Source organism: Festucalex cinctus, chromosome 12, assembly GCF_051991245.1.
Source record: "Festucalex cinctus isolate MCC-2025b chromosome 12, RoL_Fcin_1.0, whole genome shotgun sequence".
In the NCBI taxonomy this organism is placed as follows: Eukaryota; Metazoa; Chordata; class Actinopteri; order Syngnathiformes; family Syngnathidae; genus Festucalex; species Festucalex cinctus.
The window spans coordinates 22,979,134-22,994,498 of NC_135422.1; the positions used below are offsets into that span (position 1 = coordinate 22,979,134).

The 15,365-nt window shown below is 39.1% G+C and overlaps 1 protein-coding gene across 1 annotated transcript in view; it reads right to left on the reverse strand.

Moving 5' to 3' along the window:
- sntg2 (syntrophin, gamma 2) overlaps positions 1–14,467 on the reverse strand; it is a 90,731-nt gene extending 76,264 nt beyond the window's left edge. The window contains exons 1-4 of the mRNA XM_077539507.1: positions 14,060–14,467; positions 1,872–2,009; positions 1,700–1,756; positions 1,534–1,591 (exon numbers count right to left, since the gene is read on the reverse strand). Of these exons, the coding sequence (XP_077395633.1) occupies positions 1,534–1,591; positions 1,700–1,756; positions 1,872–2,009; positions 14,060–14,119 (313 nt within the window). The 5' untranslated portion in view covers positions 14,120–14,467. The remainder of the gene's footprint in view (positions 1–1,533; positions 1,592–1,699; positions 1,757–1,871; positions 2,010–14,059) is intronic.
- Between the last annotated feature and the right edge of the window lie 898 nt (positions 14,468–15,365).

Genomic DNA, 15,365 nt, shown 5'->3' on the forward strand with positions numbered 1-15,365 from the left:
AGTGTCTCCACCTGGCTCATCTTGGGTCGATTTAATGGTTAGAAAAAGAACATGAAGCATGAAATCTGAAAGTAATACGAATTACTTTTAAGAGACACGGGGTGACAATGAAACTTCTGTTACACGATGACTTGTAAAACTGACAATGCAATGATATTTGTGAACATTTTGGTAAAATATCTAAGACCAAACACGAGTATGTGATTCCAGGACAATGGTTGAATTTTGATTTGCTGCTGTGGGTCTTCTCCGGGTACTCCGGTCTCCTCCCACATTCCAAAGACATGCATGGCGGGTTAATTGGGCGCTCCAAATTGTCCCTAGGTGTGCTTGCGAGTGCGGATGCGTGTTCGTCTCTGTGTGCCTTGCGATTGGCTGGCAACCATTCCAGGGTGTCCCCCGCCTACTGCCCAAAGCCAGCTGGGATAGGCTCCAGCACCCCTCACGACCCTTGTGAGGAGTAAGCAGTTCAGAAAATGGATGGATGATTTGTTGCTATTTAGAATCAACAGTTTTTATAGAAAAAAAAATAATGAACTAATCTGTCACAGGATAATAACCGTCACCTTCAAACATGCGTATAAACTGTAATGGCAATCTACCAGAGACATCACATAACATTCTAATTTATGCAGTTATTGTAAATTTGTTTGAAGAACTTGCTGTAGATCTTCTACAATTCAAATGATCTATTGATGGTCATAATTTTGGGTGATGTATACTAAAAGCACAAGCTATTTAAATCCAAATGATTGTGGACATAATGTGTATTTCTCTGACATATCGGGGATGTGTATGCAAAAGTAAAAGACATACAAAAGTCAGTATATGGCAGTGATGTTAAATTAGTTAAAGGGGAAGTCAACCTTAAACATTTCATGACAATAATATGTGTGATCTAAACATGCCATTCTGATTACATTTGTGAAATAAGAGTTATGAAGTTGTGAATCTCAGAGGGCGGCCATTTTGCCACTTCCTGTTGACTGAAGATGACAACACAGGCAACGACCAATCACAGCTCACCTGTTTAGTGAAGCTGAGCTGTGATCGGTTGTTACCGAGATTTGAGCAATTGTGATGTCATTTCCACTTGATATCAAGTGGCAAAATGGCCGCCTTCTGATATTGATAAAAACTGCTGGATTTTGCTGTATAACTCATATTCCACTCACGCAATATAAACCAGAATACCGTATTTAAGACTAGTGGGGTTGCATAGAACATTGTTTTTCAAGAAAAATATTTTGGGTTGACTTCCTCTTTAAGTAGTGTTTATTCAGAAACATTAACATTAAAATGCACTAAACATGTACCTATTTTGTGTACATAGTACATACACATTTGTAAAGGCTTATATTTGTTTTATTATCATGTACACTGCACTTATCTTTTTAATATATTTGAAAATAAATTATTTTTGCAAGGTCATCTAAATGCAATAATATTTTCTCAAGTTGTGAAAATGTTCTTGTCACCTTGATCAAAGACTTTGAGCTGAGCACTTTCAAGTGGGATAAACTACATTCTTACCTACTTGATCTTTAAAAATCTTGGAAATAACCACCGGCACATTATTCTCGGCACCACCCTGAAAGCAGGAGAGAGACAGATGAAATCGTCGACCTCAAACAGTCACCTTTGCTAGACAAAGCACTTTTCATTTCGACTTCAATGTTTTTATAATCAAAGCGCTTACTTTGATGCTCAAGCCCAGACCGCCAGTTTCTTGTCTTCGGAGAACTACAGTTCTGTGCTTTAGAAAGTGTGAGTTTCTTATTGGCAAAACGATAGTGTGAATGTGACAAGTGATCTGGAGTTATGCAGCATGAATCAAAATACATTTGCATCCCCCATGCAGGGGCACTTACATTTACGTGGGATTCGCTTCCTCTTGTGCAAACCACATCCAGCTTCTGTATGGTTAATTCCTCTTTGGTCAGTTTCAGGCAGACGTCATAAGAATTGTTGGTCTCCTCATTGTAGAGCAAAGCAATTCCGGATTTCAACTGTTGGAAATGAGAAGTGCATTGACATTTTGTAGAGCAATTAAGTGCACAATGAACGGGTAAGCCTCTTTTCGAATGTAGTCATTGGTTAGCATGTCTAGCTTTGGGTGAGTTGGTTTGCTTGACATTATGAACGCGTGAACAAGTCAGTCACGATAGACGGCATAAATGATAGCACTCATTGCTTCTGGATCACAAGACCACAAATAGTAGCTAAATATATCAGTGAATATAAAAGAGTGCACCATTTGATACCTCCCACAAATACAGGCCTGAAATTTTAATGTCTCAACTGTACATCTTGTCTTTGTCTAGTGATGAAAGTCATATGATGGGCAATGTGCAAATGTGTGATTTCTCATCTTTCTTGTCTGGCTAACCTCCAACAACTTCCCATACATCAGAAATGTTCTAGAAGTTATTCAGTGTGTTCAATTTAACATTCAAGTTTTTTTTGTTTTTTTTTGTTTTTTTTTACACTATCAAATCAATCAATTGAATTTACAGTGTAGGCTACCCTCTTTAGAGTTACCCTGGACAGATTGTTAGATAATCCTTAGGAAATTATTTCACATACAGGCAGACATCTGTACTTAACTTTGTTATTGCCATTTCTATATTCTCTCACTTTTACTCCTCTGCATTACCAAAGTAAAATGTATGCTTTTACTCTGATGCATTTCCCCTAGTGGTTACTAAAAAATGAAATCCAAATCAGATTTTTGCTGACGTAATGCCTGAAACCATGGATCACAAAGCGTCCTGTCTGTACCGATGCCCGTTTTCTAACTTCTAATCTATTGGCTTTTACTGCTGTCAATCAAGAGGCCCATCAGATCACCTCTTTGGCTCATGCCCCACCTCCATCTCATTCCTGTTTCAAAGACAAATTGCAGGCAATTTTGAAGTTCGTGTGATAGTTTGGTGAGTGCATTAAAGTCAGAATTGGCATTTTAGGGTTGTACTGTTTATGCAGCAGTTTCTTTGTTCATATTAGCTGCTATTTTTAGACAGACCTTTAATGACAGTTGTTGGGCAGTTGGAAAATTCAGTGAACTTGTCATGGCCTGGGCCGCATGCGCCAGAGTTCATGACCAGCTCATATGCCTGTTATGCGTCTGTTTAGGTACTGATGTAACAAGTGTCTGTTTTCAAAACGTGCCGTTCGTGATGTCAACCTTTAATCCTTTATGATGTCGGGGACATATGTGATGGTGTTCTTTAGTCCTTTACGATCCACTGTCTGTAGGTGCAATCTGAGAATTGTGTGTGGTTTGCTGGATTATTGCCGGATTATTGCTCAACTGTGCACAGCTCTCATAGGTTCTGCTTCTCAATAAATAGTTAAAATCTTATTTGTGTCTGCATTTGGGATCCCACCTCTCAGCACACATCTAATCTAAAATTGTCTGCATTAATTTAAGCTTCCCTCCACTACGGCTACCCATGAGAGAAATGTAGCAAGTATTGCTAGAATAAAATTACAAAACGTAAAAAAAAAAAAAAAAAAAAAAAAAAAAATTGTAGATGTATACAGTCAATGGACACTCAACTCATGAGTCACAACCGTGGGTGTATAGAGGTACAGGTATTGTTTTCATACATTGGCATAAAAGACTCTTCGTTGAGAGGATGAAGCGCCTCTTAAGTCTATCTAAAGTGCCAGAAATATTACCATTAAAAAAAATCACTTATTCAACCTGGTAGGGTAGGGAAAAGAAGTCTGAATATCAAGGATTTTCATTTCATCATGATTGCTGTCACTGTCATTGTCATCATATTCATCATGCTAGCTGGTCAAAATTGAGCTCTCAAATGCTGTACATTGATTAAGATACTGCATCTGTGTACATATTGAATTGACAAGAATATCATCCGAAAAATAAAATGCATTTACACAGTGCGCATATTCTCTACCTATATCAAGAAACCAGGCGCCTCTCTCTTTCCTTCATAACATTCGCCCTTTAAGTTCACATTGGCTCTGGCAACAGAAAACTTTCCAGGCACTGATAACCTTGAAAAGCTACACAAGTGTCAAACAAACACAAACACACAAGCATCGCCTGCAGACAGAACGAGCTCATACACTGACAGAGCTGATGTCCACATCGATCATCATTTCTTCTTGCCATCAGGCCAAACACATAATGAACTCACCTGCAGGTTTAACATGCACAATACGACCGCAGGGATGGTGTCCAAATGATGTTGCAAAAGTGTATCACACAAATTCACAGCCACTTTGCAATATGATGCTTTGGCTGATTTGCAGTTTAACGTAACTGCAAATTACAAGCGTAATAATGAATGGAATGGGAAGTAAATGAATGTCTCTGGATCAGTGGCAGTGTTAAAAGTGAACATTAGCATCTCCCACTCTCTGACAGATTTTATTGAATGAATGAATGAATGTGAAAGCTTGTGCACTGTAATTGACTTGTAATCAATGCAGAACGTACGTGCTGGGATAGGCTCAATTACCCTCAATATAAAAGAAAACCGTCAAAAAATGGATGTCAGGAACAAATTTGGGTGGGGACAATTCCATGCCATGGATAATTTCTGAATTCAAATTTATGGTTCAAGGTAATTTTCAAGGCAAAGACTATTTTGAAGATAATTCAACCAAGAACTAATGCAATACTACAACAATAAATATGATGTGTACCGCTATCCCAGACGTAATCACCAATCAAAACATATTCTTAAAGCCAACCTTCAACATTTCCTGACATTAATATGTTATATCTGACCTCACGAGTCTAAACAGTCGGGGTGTGACAAAAAATCAATTCATAAAAGAATCGAGATTCTCATTTATTAATCGAATCGATATTAATATCCCAAAATCGATTTTATTTAAATTAGAAATGAAGAAGAAGGGGAAAAGGCAGTTGTAGCCCACATGCTGTTTTTGTGGAAAAAGGCACTTACAACACAAAAATGTCAAATTTTAGCCCATTTTTGCACATTTACAGGGGTCATACTTATGCCCCCTTCTCCTACATGATTAACCCGATTGATTTCAAACTTGGGCTGTACCATCTCAACACCTGGGACAACATCATGGTAAAAAAATGTAAAGTTTTTGACATACTATATGACGGGGGCGAGGCATCAAATTTAGAGTTTCAAAACTCTTCCTAAACGTAGCATTGCCGGTTGTACGTTTAATCTAGAGCTATGAAAATTGGTACACATATGTAACAGGCTATGACCTACAAAAAAAAGTCTGTTGGTGCCATATGCTAAACCTAACAGAAAGTCCGCCAGAGGTGGGGCATCAAATTTTGTGTTTCAAAATTCTTACTTAATGAAGCATTCCCGGTTGTACGTTTTACCTAGAGTTACTAAAATTTGAAGACATATGTAACAGCCCTCAAGGTACAAAAAAACTCTTTTTGAACCATATGCTCCACCTAACAGAAAGTCCACCATTTTGATTTACTTTGGAACGTGTTGCCATTTTTTTGGCCATTTCATAGGGGTCTTATTTTAACGAACTCCTCCTACAGAGTTCATCCAATCATCTTCAAACTTGGTGTGATTCATCTTAAGATGTTGAAGATGAAAAGTTATTGAAAGCTTTTTATTTCGTCACACGCTGTTGCCGTGGCATGCACTGTTTGTAAAGGAAAAAAAATCCTTCTTAATGAAGAATTACCAGTTGTACAAAGCAATTTTGAATCAAAAATCATTTGAATCGAGAATCGAAAATCGATTCTGAATCGAATCGTAGACCCAAAAATTGTAATCGAATCGTGAGACAGTCAAAGATTCCCAGCCCTACTAAACAGCCATCCATTTTCTGAACCGCTTGCTCCTCACAAGAGTCGCAGGGGGTGCTGGAGCCTATCCCAGCTGGCTTCCGGCAGTAGGCAGGGTACACCATGAACTGGTTGCCAACCAATCGCAGGGCACACAGAGACGAACAACCATCCACATGCACAAGCACACCTAGGGACAATTAGGAGCGCCCAATTAACCTGCCATTTGGAATGTGGGAGGAGACCCATGCAGTCACGGGGAGAACATGCAAACTCCACCCAAGAAGGCCGAAGCTTGGACTTGAACCCAAGCCCTCAGTACTGGGAGGCGGACAGGCTAACCACTCTTCCACTGTAACGCCTTACATAGAGCATATGATTGTCAAAAAAATAATAATAATTGGGTTGACCTCTTTCAAATGTCAATGCATAATGAAAAACTCGATCTCGTCCCAACACCTTCCACTTTTTGCTGGGCGCCTTTTGTAAAGTAAAAGCAACAGAGGACATGTGGTGTGGTGCCGGGCCAAGCAGAGTGGTGTGGCGCTGTTTGGGGCTAATGGAAAAGCAGCAATAGATGGATGATTGGAGGTGCAAGGCGGTCTCCAATTGCCCACATCAAATGTGCAGCCGGCTACATTATCTGCAGGTGGAGATGTTGCCGTTTACCTGTATAAACGCCCTGTGCATGCACGGCACCAATCTCATTTCTCGGAACCAGCAAGTCCATTTGTGCATCCGCAATGTCAAGCATTTTAAAAGGAACGAGGAGAGCCACTTTGAAGTTTTATTGGTCTTGGCATTTCAAAATGTCTTGCGTAGCTTTGCAACTTGTTGTTTGAACTAACAACTGGGGAAAAAAGAAAAAAGAAAAAAAGAAAGCCCCAGGTTCAACAGGTGCATTTGTGCTTGCTATTCGTGACATCAGCAGAGAAGATTTGCAGCGTGCCATGAAAAGATCCGGAGTATTTTCAAAAGAACAGAAGATCAGGTATGATTTCATGTGTATTGACTCCAAACACATTTTCTTTTAATGTGTGTCAAATAGCGTTCAAACAGGGTAAATCTGTAACTAATAGAAGGTGCATTCACGCTAAACAGTTACCGTACAAACAAAACACCTGTTCTGGTGACATCACACCACCTGAAATGAGTCTGCACATTTGAAATTTGTCAATGAATATCCAAATTGCCACCCATTCATGCACAGCTCTAAGAAATGGTAACATTGAAAATAGCCTTGAAAATGACCTTTAAATTGAAAAATGGGTTCAGAAATGGATTCCTCACACCAAAGGCTATAAAAAAAAAGTGGTTTTGCACAAGGATCTGGTGCCAACATATGCCAACGTTCTAATCTTCATTGGCGGCCATTTTGAAATGTGTACATGTATGCCACCAGGGGGCTAACTCAACTTGTACGCTGTGATTTTGAAAACCTTGTGCCCATACCTAACAAACGCCATACCAAATTGAAAAAACTTGTTACAAAATGAATCATTTTCATGAATTCCCTCGCCGCTAACATATTTTTATAGGCTATGAAGACGACTCCATATTTTCCTCCTGCTTTGTTGCGCTCCAATATACTGAGAGGACACCAGCAGCACTCATCCTTGTAGAAATGTACATAATGTCCATTATATCAAACCAACATCTTTTCTTTTTAAGGACAATTGACATATGACAATGTTTTTGACACATCACATCCACTCAGATATATACATATATTGATATAAATATACTAGAGTTTAAAAAAAATAATACAAACATAGATTGGGCAGGTAATATCAGCTACAAAAAGGGCATGGTGCAAAAAAAAACAAAAAACATTATCTCCCTCTCTTAATGGGAACTGAAGGGGACATTAAAATGCATACATTTGCTGCCTTGGGTCGAAATAAAAAAGCTAATGAAACGCCAGGGGTATTAATAATGCAGAGAAGCCATTTTCTTTATTTGCTAAGCAAACATATCAAGAAAATCTGAACACAGTGACACTGAACCTTGAATCGGATTTATGACACAATCTCCTGACAGTTAAATAATTAAAACAGCATCAAAATATGGTTTTAATTAGTCCCTGGTTTTGCAGTCAGCTGATTATGAATATATCTTTGATCTTCCTAAAGGGATTAATTATAAGAGTCTTCATTTTGGACCAGTTTTCATTTCTCAAGGTTCGTGTGTCAATAGTTTATATTTTGATATGAATAAAGTAAGACAGCATTAAGTCGACATATTGTACAATGTACAATGACATTTTTCACATGAATAGTACACATCTTTGCAGGATTCAGGTACATGTAATTCCTGTACTGAGGTCATTAAATTACTGTTTTTACAAGAGAGCCTGTCACTGCTGGTAGCAGCAACATGTTTCAATATTTCAATACATATTTCAAGGCTAGAAAGAACCTTAATGTTCTGTTTCCTATGCTCTGACTATTAAGTTTAGCTGCGATAAGTGATCTGGCATTCTTTCCAATTATTCACATTGGTCCAGGAAAATATCCAGGATTATTTTTGTTCAAATTACAAAAGCAATACTGTTCACACTCCACTGAGATAATAATAATCCTCCTGCAGTCACTGCCAAAAGACAACCTCGGGCGTGTGACCGCAGGGTTTGCTAATTCTATATGACATGCATGTCACTTGTTATTTATTTTGAAAGGGATATGCCTGGGTGTGATCGCCTGATAATTGTATTGCATTGGTCCATAGTTAATCCCATTTGGAATGATGTGAGTTTGGGGTGTCCTTGGTCTCTTGTTCACTCTGGAAACAGCCCAGTTGGTTGGTGGTGATGAAAAAGTGAACACCATTAATTGTGACTAAAATTATCATGGTTATCATTATTACAACATTGCTTACCCTGAAAATGGTTCCATCCAATTTTACTTTGAAAACAAACGCATAATTGACAACCGTAAAGACGTTTCTTTTTAAAGGGACAGCAACATGACAAATCAACTTTTTGGAGCTTTTAGCCAAGTTAAAATGCTAATTTCTCACCAAAAACATAAAGGAAGTGCCCCTCTCTGAGAAATTCTAGGTTATTCTGCTCTCCTGAGAAAACAAGTGAGTGCTCAATTTATGACATCATAAAGTCCGGACCCACCCCCGCACCGCCTCTGCGGACTAAATGCATGCCCACTTTTTCTGAGACCTCCATGGGATAGTGACAAAAGTAGCCTTTATCATATCAGTCAACATTCTGTCCAATGAATTTAAATGTATTCATTTGCAATGCCAAAGTGCAATGACAATTGGCTGTCTTAAAAGTTTTGGCTGATACTTGTGTATACTACAAGTACAACATTTGCAGTGTTGAACCTAACTGAATGAATGGTATAGTGGCCACTGGCTAGTGTGCTTGCTCTGTATACAGCAAGTCATTGGTTTGAAACCAGCCCAGGATTGTTTTTTTCCCTCCTCCTTTCCTCTCTCATCTTCTCTCTCCTTCCCTCCTCCACGATTTCTCTCGGAAAGGAGCCGTTTTGTTTGAAATATTTATTGAAGAATTGTTTTGCGTCAAGTTGCGCGGCATACTCAGAGGAGTCATCAAACGCAGAGCTACAACAGCAGGCCGCAGTTGGCTCGCTCGAGGCGCGGTAATCACACGGGGAGAGGCGGGGTTTTCCTGAACCGGACGTTTTACTTCCCGTTACAAAACTAACCAGCAAAACACCTCATATTTAATTTAAAAAAATTACATCGCCATGGTGTCAAAGGTAGGATTGAATCATTATTTGCCTCTAGTTAACTTCTGGGCTTAAAATACAGTGGCGTAATCCCTTTAATTTATTGCATTAAAGGAGAGTTTGCAGTTGCAAGTAAATGGTGGAGATAAAGACCACTTCCACTGCTTCTCCTCCCGAGGGGGTGTCTGTCCAACCAGAAATCCACCACCATCCCCTTGTTATTCCTCACACTGATGCAAAGTTTGCCGTTTTTTGAACCAGTCCACAAGTTTTTCTACTTCCTCTCTGTACTCTGACTCATTGTTGTTTACGATGGGTCACATGTGTCCTCCACAAACTTCACAGAGCAGACATAGGTCAGTAGCGTGAACAGGAGGGGGCTCAGACAGTGCTGTGGACCCTCATAGTCCGTGGTCTGTTGGGAAGGAAGTCCAGCACAAGTCCTCCAATGAAGGACTCCTCAGAATGTTCAGCTGTTGCATGAGATTCTGTGGGATGATGTAGTTGAAGGGAAAGGGGAAATCTAGGAAGAGTAGTCAGACATTTTCCTGGATTTCCTGCTTTCTAGGTGGATGATGGCTGATGACCCATCATCAGTGGAGCAGTTCTTTATTTTATTTTTTATTTTTTATTTTTTAGAAAGAGCTCAGAATTTTTAATTCGGTAGTCTTACCGAACATCTTATCATCATTGCGCTTCACCTTAACCGGATACTTCAGAGTCTCTGTGACAAGAAAAACAGTTTGAGAGTACAAAGAGGGTTTGAGAGTGTTTTGCAACATTGAACGAAGCCTGCCGCTCAGTAAGATATGAGTTTAACTGTAAAAAACCTGAACCATGAATTATATGAGCGGAAATTCTGATTCTTTTTGAGTATTTATTGGTCCTTTAGAACACTTGCTGTCAATTGAAACGTGTTCTCAGGGCTCAGTCTGCGAACGTCACGTGACCAAACCCAGGAAACAGGTTAGCCGTAACAGGTTGTTACCTGGGTTCTGAGCACCTGGGATACCATTTTCAGTCAAGTGTTTATTTTATTTTGTTTGTTTGTTTGTTTGTTTTTAATTGCACAAGAACAGTAATTAAGTAAGTAATGCAATTCATTCTAGCAAATTATTAACTTGTATTGCTGAAAATGGCTAAATAAGTAAAGTACCCTAGTACCCCATAGGTAGTATTGTGACCCATTTTGGGCTTTTTGATGGTTCTGACCAAGCCATTATTAAATAAATACATGAAAAGTTTCCTGAAGTTAAACCATTTTTTATTTGATCTCTGAAGATGGTATCTCACTGAACAATGAATGCCTGTGAATCGATAGTGAATTTTGGATTTTTGCCAGGTTTAAGAAAAGTTTCAATAGAAGTTGGCAGACAGTGAAAAATTGTCTGCACATGTTCAAATAAACGCAAGCATTCACTTTATTGGTCTACAGATTATATATATATATATATATATATATATATATATATATATATATATGTATGTATGTATGTATATATATATATATATATATATATATATATATATATATATATGTATGTATGTATGTATGTATGTATGTATGTATGTATATATGTATGTATGTATGTATGTATATATGTATGTATGTATGTATGTATGTATGTATGTATGTATGTATGTATGTATGTATGTATGTATGTATGTATGTATATATGTATGTATGTATGTATATATGTATGTATGTATGTATATATGTATGTATGTATGTATATATGTATATATGTATGTATGTATGTATATATGTATGTATGTATGTATATATGTATGTATATATGTATGTATATTAGGGGTGGGACAAAAAACCGATTCGACCGAACCATCGGTCGTCAAGGGGAGCTAAACGGCCGTATCGGTAGCAGACTTGTCAACCGATACAAAATCCGCCGGGAATCCTTAGATACATTGCTTGTAAAGCTGTGGACCGGATATCGCGTTGCTGTGAATCGGTTGCGAGTGAGGCTTTATGGTTTTCATAACAATAGCAAGAGTTCTGCACCGTGCTCTACTTGTTTTGTTTACGTTTCAGTAGCGTCACTATTCAAGCTACTTCCGTGTTTACAGAGAGTTAGCAAAGTAGCGCTCAGAGACGCTTCATTCCCCGGATGTTGTAAACATAATGCAAAGACGTTACGCACCTTTTTTTTTGGGGGGGGGGGGGGGGGGGCCTACCGTCAACGCCGTGCTCGCGACACGGCGCGCGCGCACAACGAGTGACAACATGCAACAGTGGAGACAGTTAGCAGAAGCCGGTGCCGTACATCTCGGTATTTCCCATGGCTATCGAGTCCTCTCGGTGCACTTGTATGTCCCGGGCCGGCGTTGGTACTGCGCGCGAGCCAAAAAGAATAACTCCCGTGACGATCCAATGCATGGATTCAAACGACACAGGTATGTCCCACAGCCAACACACCAGCGAAGCTAAAAGCACACTGCAAGTATCTCATTTCTCAGTTTGTGGCTCCCTGTCAATGTACACAACTAGCATGAGCAGCAGAAAGGAGAACTGAGACGTGCCCGTGAATACGTCATCAAACTCAAAATGAACGACAGCCCAAAAAACAAAACTTAAACAGTGGTGATTCCGTGGTCATCATCGTGTCTCAGATTAAAAAAACAAAAAAGATGTCATACATTAACCAAAAATGAATGTGATGGCAAAGAAAAACAAAAATTGTTAAAAACAAAAATTGTTGATAAAAAGGTTAGGGCACTTTTGGAAATATTTTTGGATATATTAAGTGGTTAAAATGTGTTTGATAGATTTATTGTTCCATAAGGTGGCTGCATATTTCTTTTGGCTGGACGGTAGGTTTATTTCATGTTTCTGAAATACTTCACAATGTGCACATATTCTGTTTAATTGTGTTGGTGTCTTTTTAAAGGTTAAATATTTATATTTCAAATTGAATTATCAGCCTTTTGTTTTCCTGATCCTGATTTTGAATTTAAAACAAAAAAACAAAAAACAATTATAACTGTCAATAACGACTAATAAATATTTAAACTGATAACATTTTTCAGTCATATCGCCCAGCCCTTTGTTCCGGTCCATTTAAATAATTGATTCAATATATAAAAATATAGAAGACATTGTTGTTGTTCTTTTTTAACACATTTGTAGATACTGTAAAAATTTGTGGTGTTTTAAGATTAATGTTTACAAACAACAAATGTCACTATAAGTTTTGAATATTGAAATTAATCGTATCGAATCGAAAATTGTATCGTTCCCAAACTTAATCGAACCGTATCGAACCGTTCTGTTCTGAAAGATAATCGTTTTTCAATCGAATCGCAACCTGTGTATCGAGATACATATCGAATCGGCCTCATGTCAGAGATTCCCACCCCTAATGTATATATGTATGTATATATGTATATATGTATATATGTATGTATGTATGTATGTATGTATGTATGTATGTATGTATGTATGTATGTATGTATGTATGTATGGGCAGCACGGTAGTCGAGTGGTTAGCACGTCCGCTTCCCAGTTCTGAGGTCTCCGGTTCGAGTCCAGGCTCGGACCTTCCTGGGTGGAGTTTGCATGTTCTCCCCGTGCCCGCGTGGGTCTTCTCCGGGTACTCCGGTCTCCTCACACATTCCAAAGACATGCATGGCAGGTTAATTGGGCGCTCCGAATTGTCCCTAGGTATGTGTGTGTGTGAGTGTGGATGGTTGTTCGTCTCTGTGTGCCCTGCGATTGGCTGGCAACCAGTCCAGGGTGTCCCCCGCCTACTGCCCAGAGCCAGCTGAGATAGGCGCCAGCAGCCCCCGCGACCCTTGTGAGGAATAAGCGGTCAAGAAAATGGATGGATATATAAATAAAAACATATGCTATAATATTCATCAAAATACCAAATATCAGCACTGATAATTGGACCGGGTGATAATCGGTCAATCCCTATCTACATTTGCCAGATGGCTGACTAAAAGTAAGTCTATGTTTCATTTCATTTGTGAATTTAATGACCATAAATACCGTCTGGAATGAAAGTTAGAGAATATAGGCAGGCTATACCCAGCTGCATCAGTTTATGGGAAATGAAAGTCTGATAAGTGAGCTCAGAGCTCATAATTAAACTGCATATTTTATTCACCTGAGGCTTATAAGCGGACATATCCGCTTTTCATGAAAACAACTCTTTTTGAAGAGAAAGATGAGAGAAATGTGAACATCTGAAAGATGAGAATCTCTATGAAAAAACATAACGTGGGAGAGTCTGCATGCTCGGAATATTCCTGCAGGTCAGACATAAGTGGAAATGGCATCATTTTAAGTTTGAAATATTTCTGAATTCATTTGTTGCCAAACTGAGATTAGGTTCTAATAGCACTACACTTAGTTTGTATAAAGCCACCGAATGTAGGCTACTAAGTAATTTACTGTGTTTTCCAAATGTGTTTTGTCTTATTTCAAATAATAACATGCAGTCTGATAACAGCCGCAATTGATCCCCCACCGCCGGGACAATGTGTCTCGGGAGGAAGGTAAAATTGAGTTCACACATGTCATTTCAAAACAAAAAATGTTAGCTTGACTTACCGAAGTGCAGGGAAGCAAAAGGCTGGCGGGTCGCTCGATCGGCGGGGGATGCACGTTCATTTCCCATGCAGAGCGGCTCCTCCTGCTCACTTCAGCCGACTTTCTTCAGTCACGTCTGCAGCCGCCGCCGACCGGCAGCTTCGCTGACCGCTGAGCGGCGTCCTTTTCAACCACATCGTCCCAAGCACAAATCACATCCGTACTTCAACCGTGCTCCTCCGAAGACACAATTGGTTGTCAGATTCAGCGCCGACTGCCTGCCGGTGTTGTCTGCCTTGCACTCGATTTCTCTGCACGCTGCGTCACATTCACTCACACCGCACGTGACGTAGCCTACTGAACGTTTCTTCAAATACGCTGTCGTCTCTTTCAAATGTATCCTTTTTTTCAGGTGATTTGCAAACAAAAGTTAACTGTTGCCCATAAATTCAAAGAGTAATGTTCTCAACGATTAGCTACATTTGAGACACTCTCCTCAAATAGTTAACAGTGTGGTGCCACTTAAAAAACACCTGCAAGTACTCTACCGTCATCAACACACATATATATATATATATATATATATATATATATATATATATATATAAAAGAAAATACTGAATTTAAAACAACTGAATAATTTTTTTATTTATTTTCAGCTGTATCACTTGGGAGTCCCATACCACACATTGAGACTGTTACACTTTACAGTGAAAGGTTGAAGAATGAATAGCATCTTAAGTTTGGGCCTGGAAAAGAGGTGAACGAAATGTTCAGACAAGAAATGATTTGGTCATTTCATCTGTCATTACAACCACTTGTTCTCATCAGTCCTGCTCCACAGGTGTCAACCAATCACTTCTCTCCATCCACTCATGTCTTATCCAGATCTACCTCAATTGTTTCATTAGCGTGTGGTCATTTGGTGACCAGTTTCTGTTGACATATTCTTGTCTGTCGCTGTGTGCGCCTTCACCGACAGCCTGTTTACAACAGCTCTGTTACATTGTGTCTTAATTGATATTGCACTAGTCAACCCTCAAATTTGGTCTGAGGGACACATATTGCAGTTAGAATGCATCACGAATCATTTACAACAGGTTTACAGTACAGTACACAAGTTGATGCTGCTTCCAATAACCTCCCTGGCAGGAGTGACAGAAGTTATAAATAGACTCTGACTCCAAGTCTCTGAGAGATGGCACTTTAAATGATTACAGGCTTCTGATGTTTTTTTTGTTTTTTTTTTACGTTCCGGCTGAGCGCTTTGTATTCATCTGGGATGGTTACAATAATCAAAAGCTACTGCACACTGTGACATGAGGTG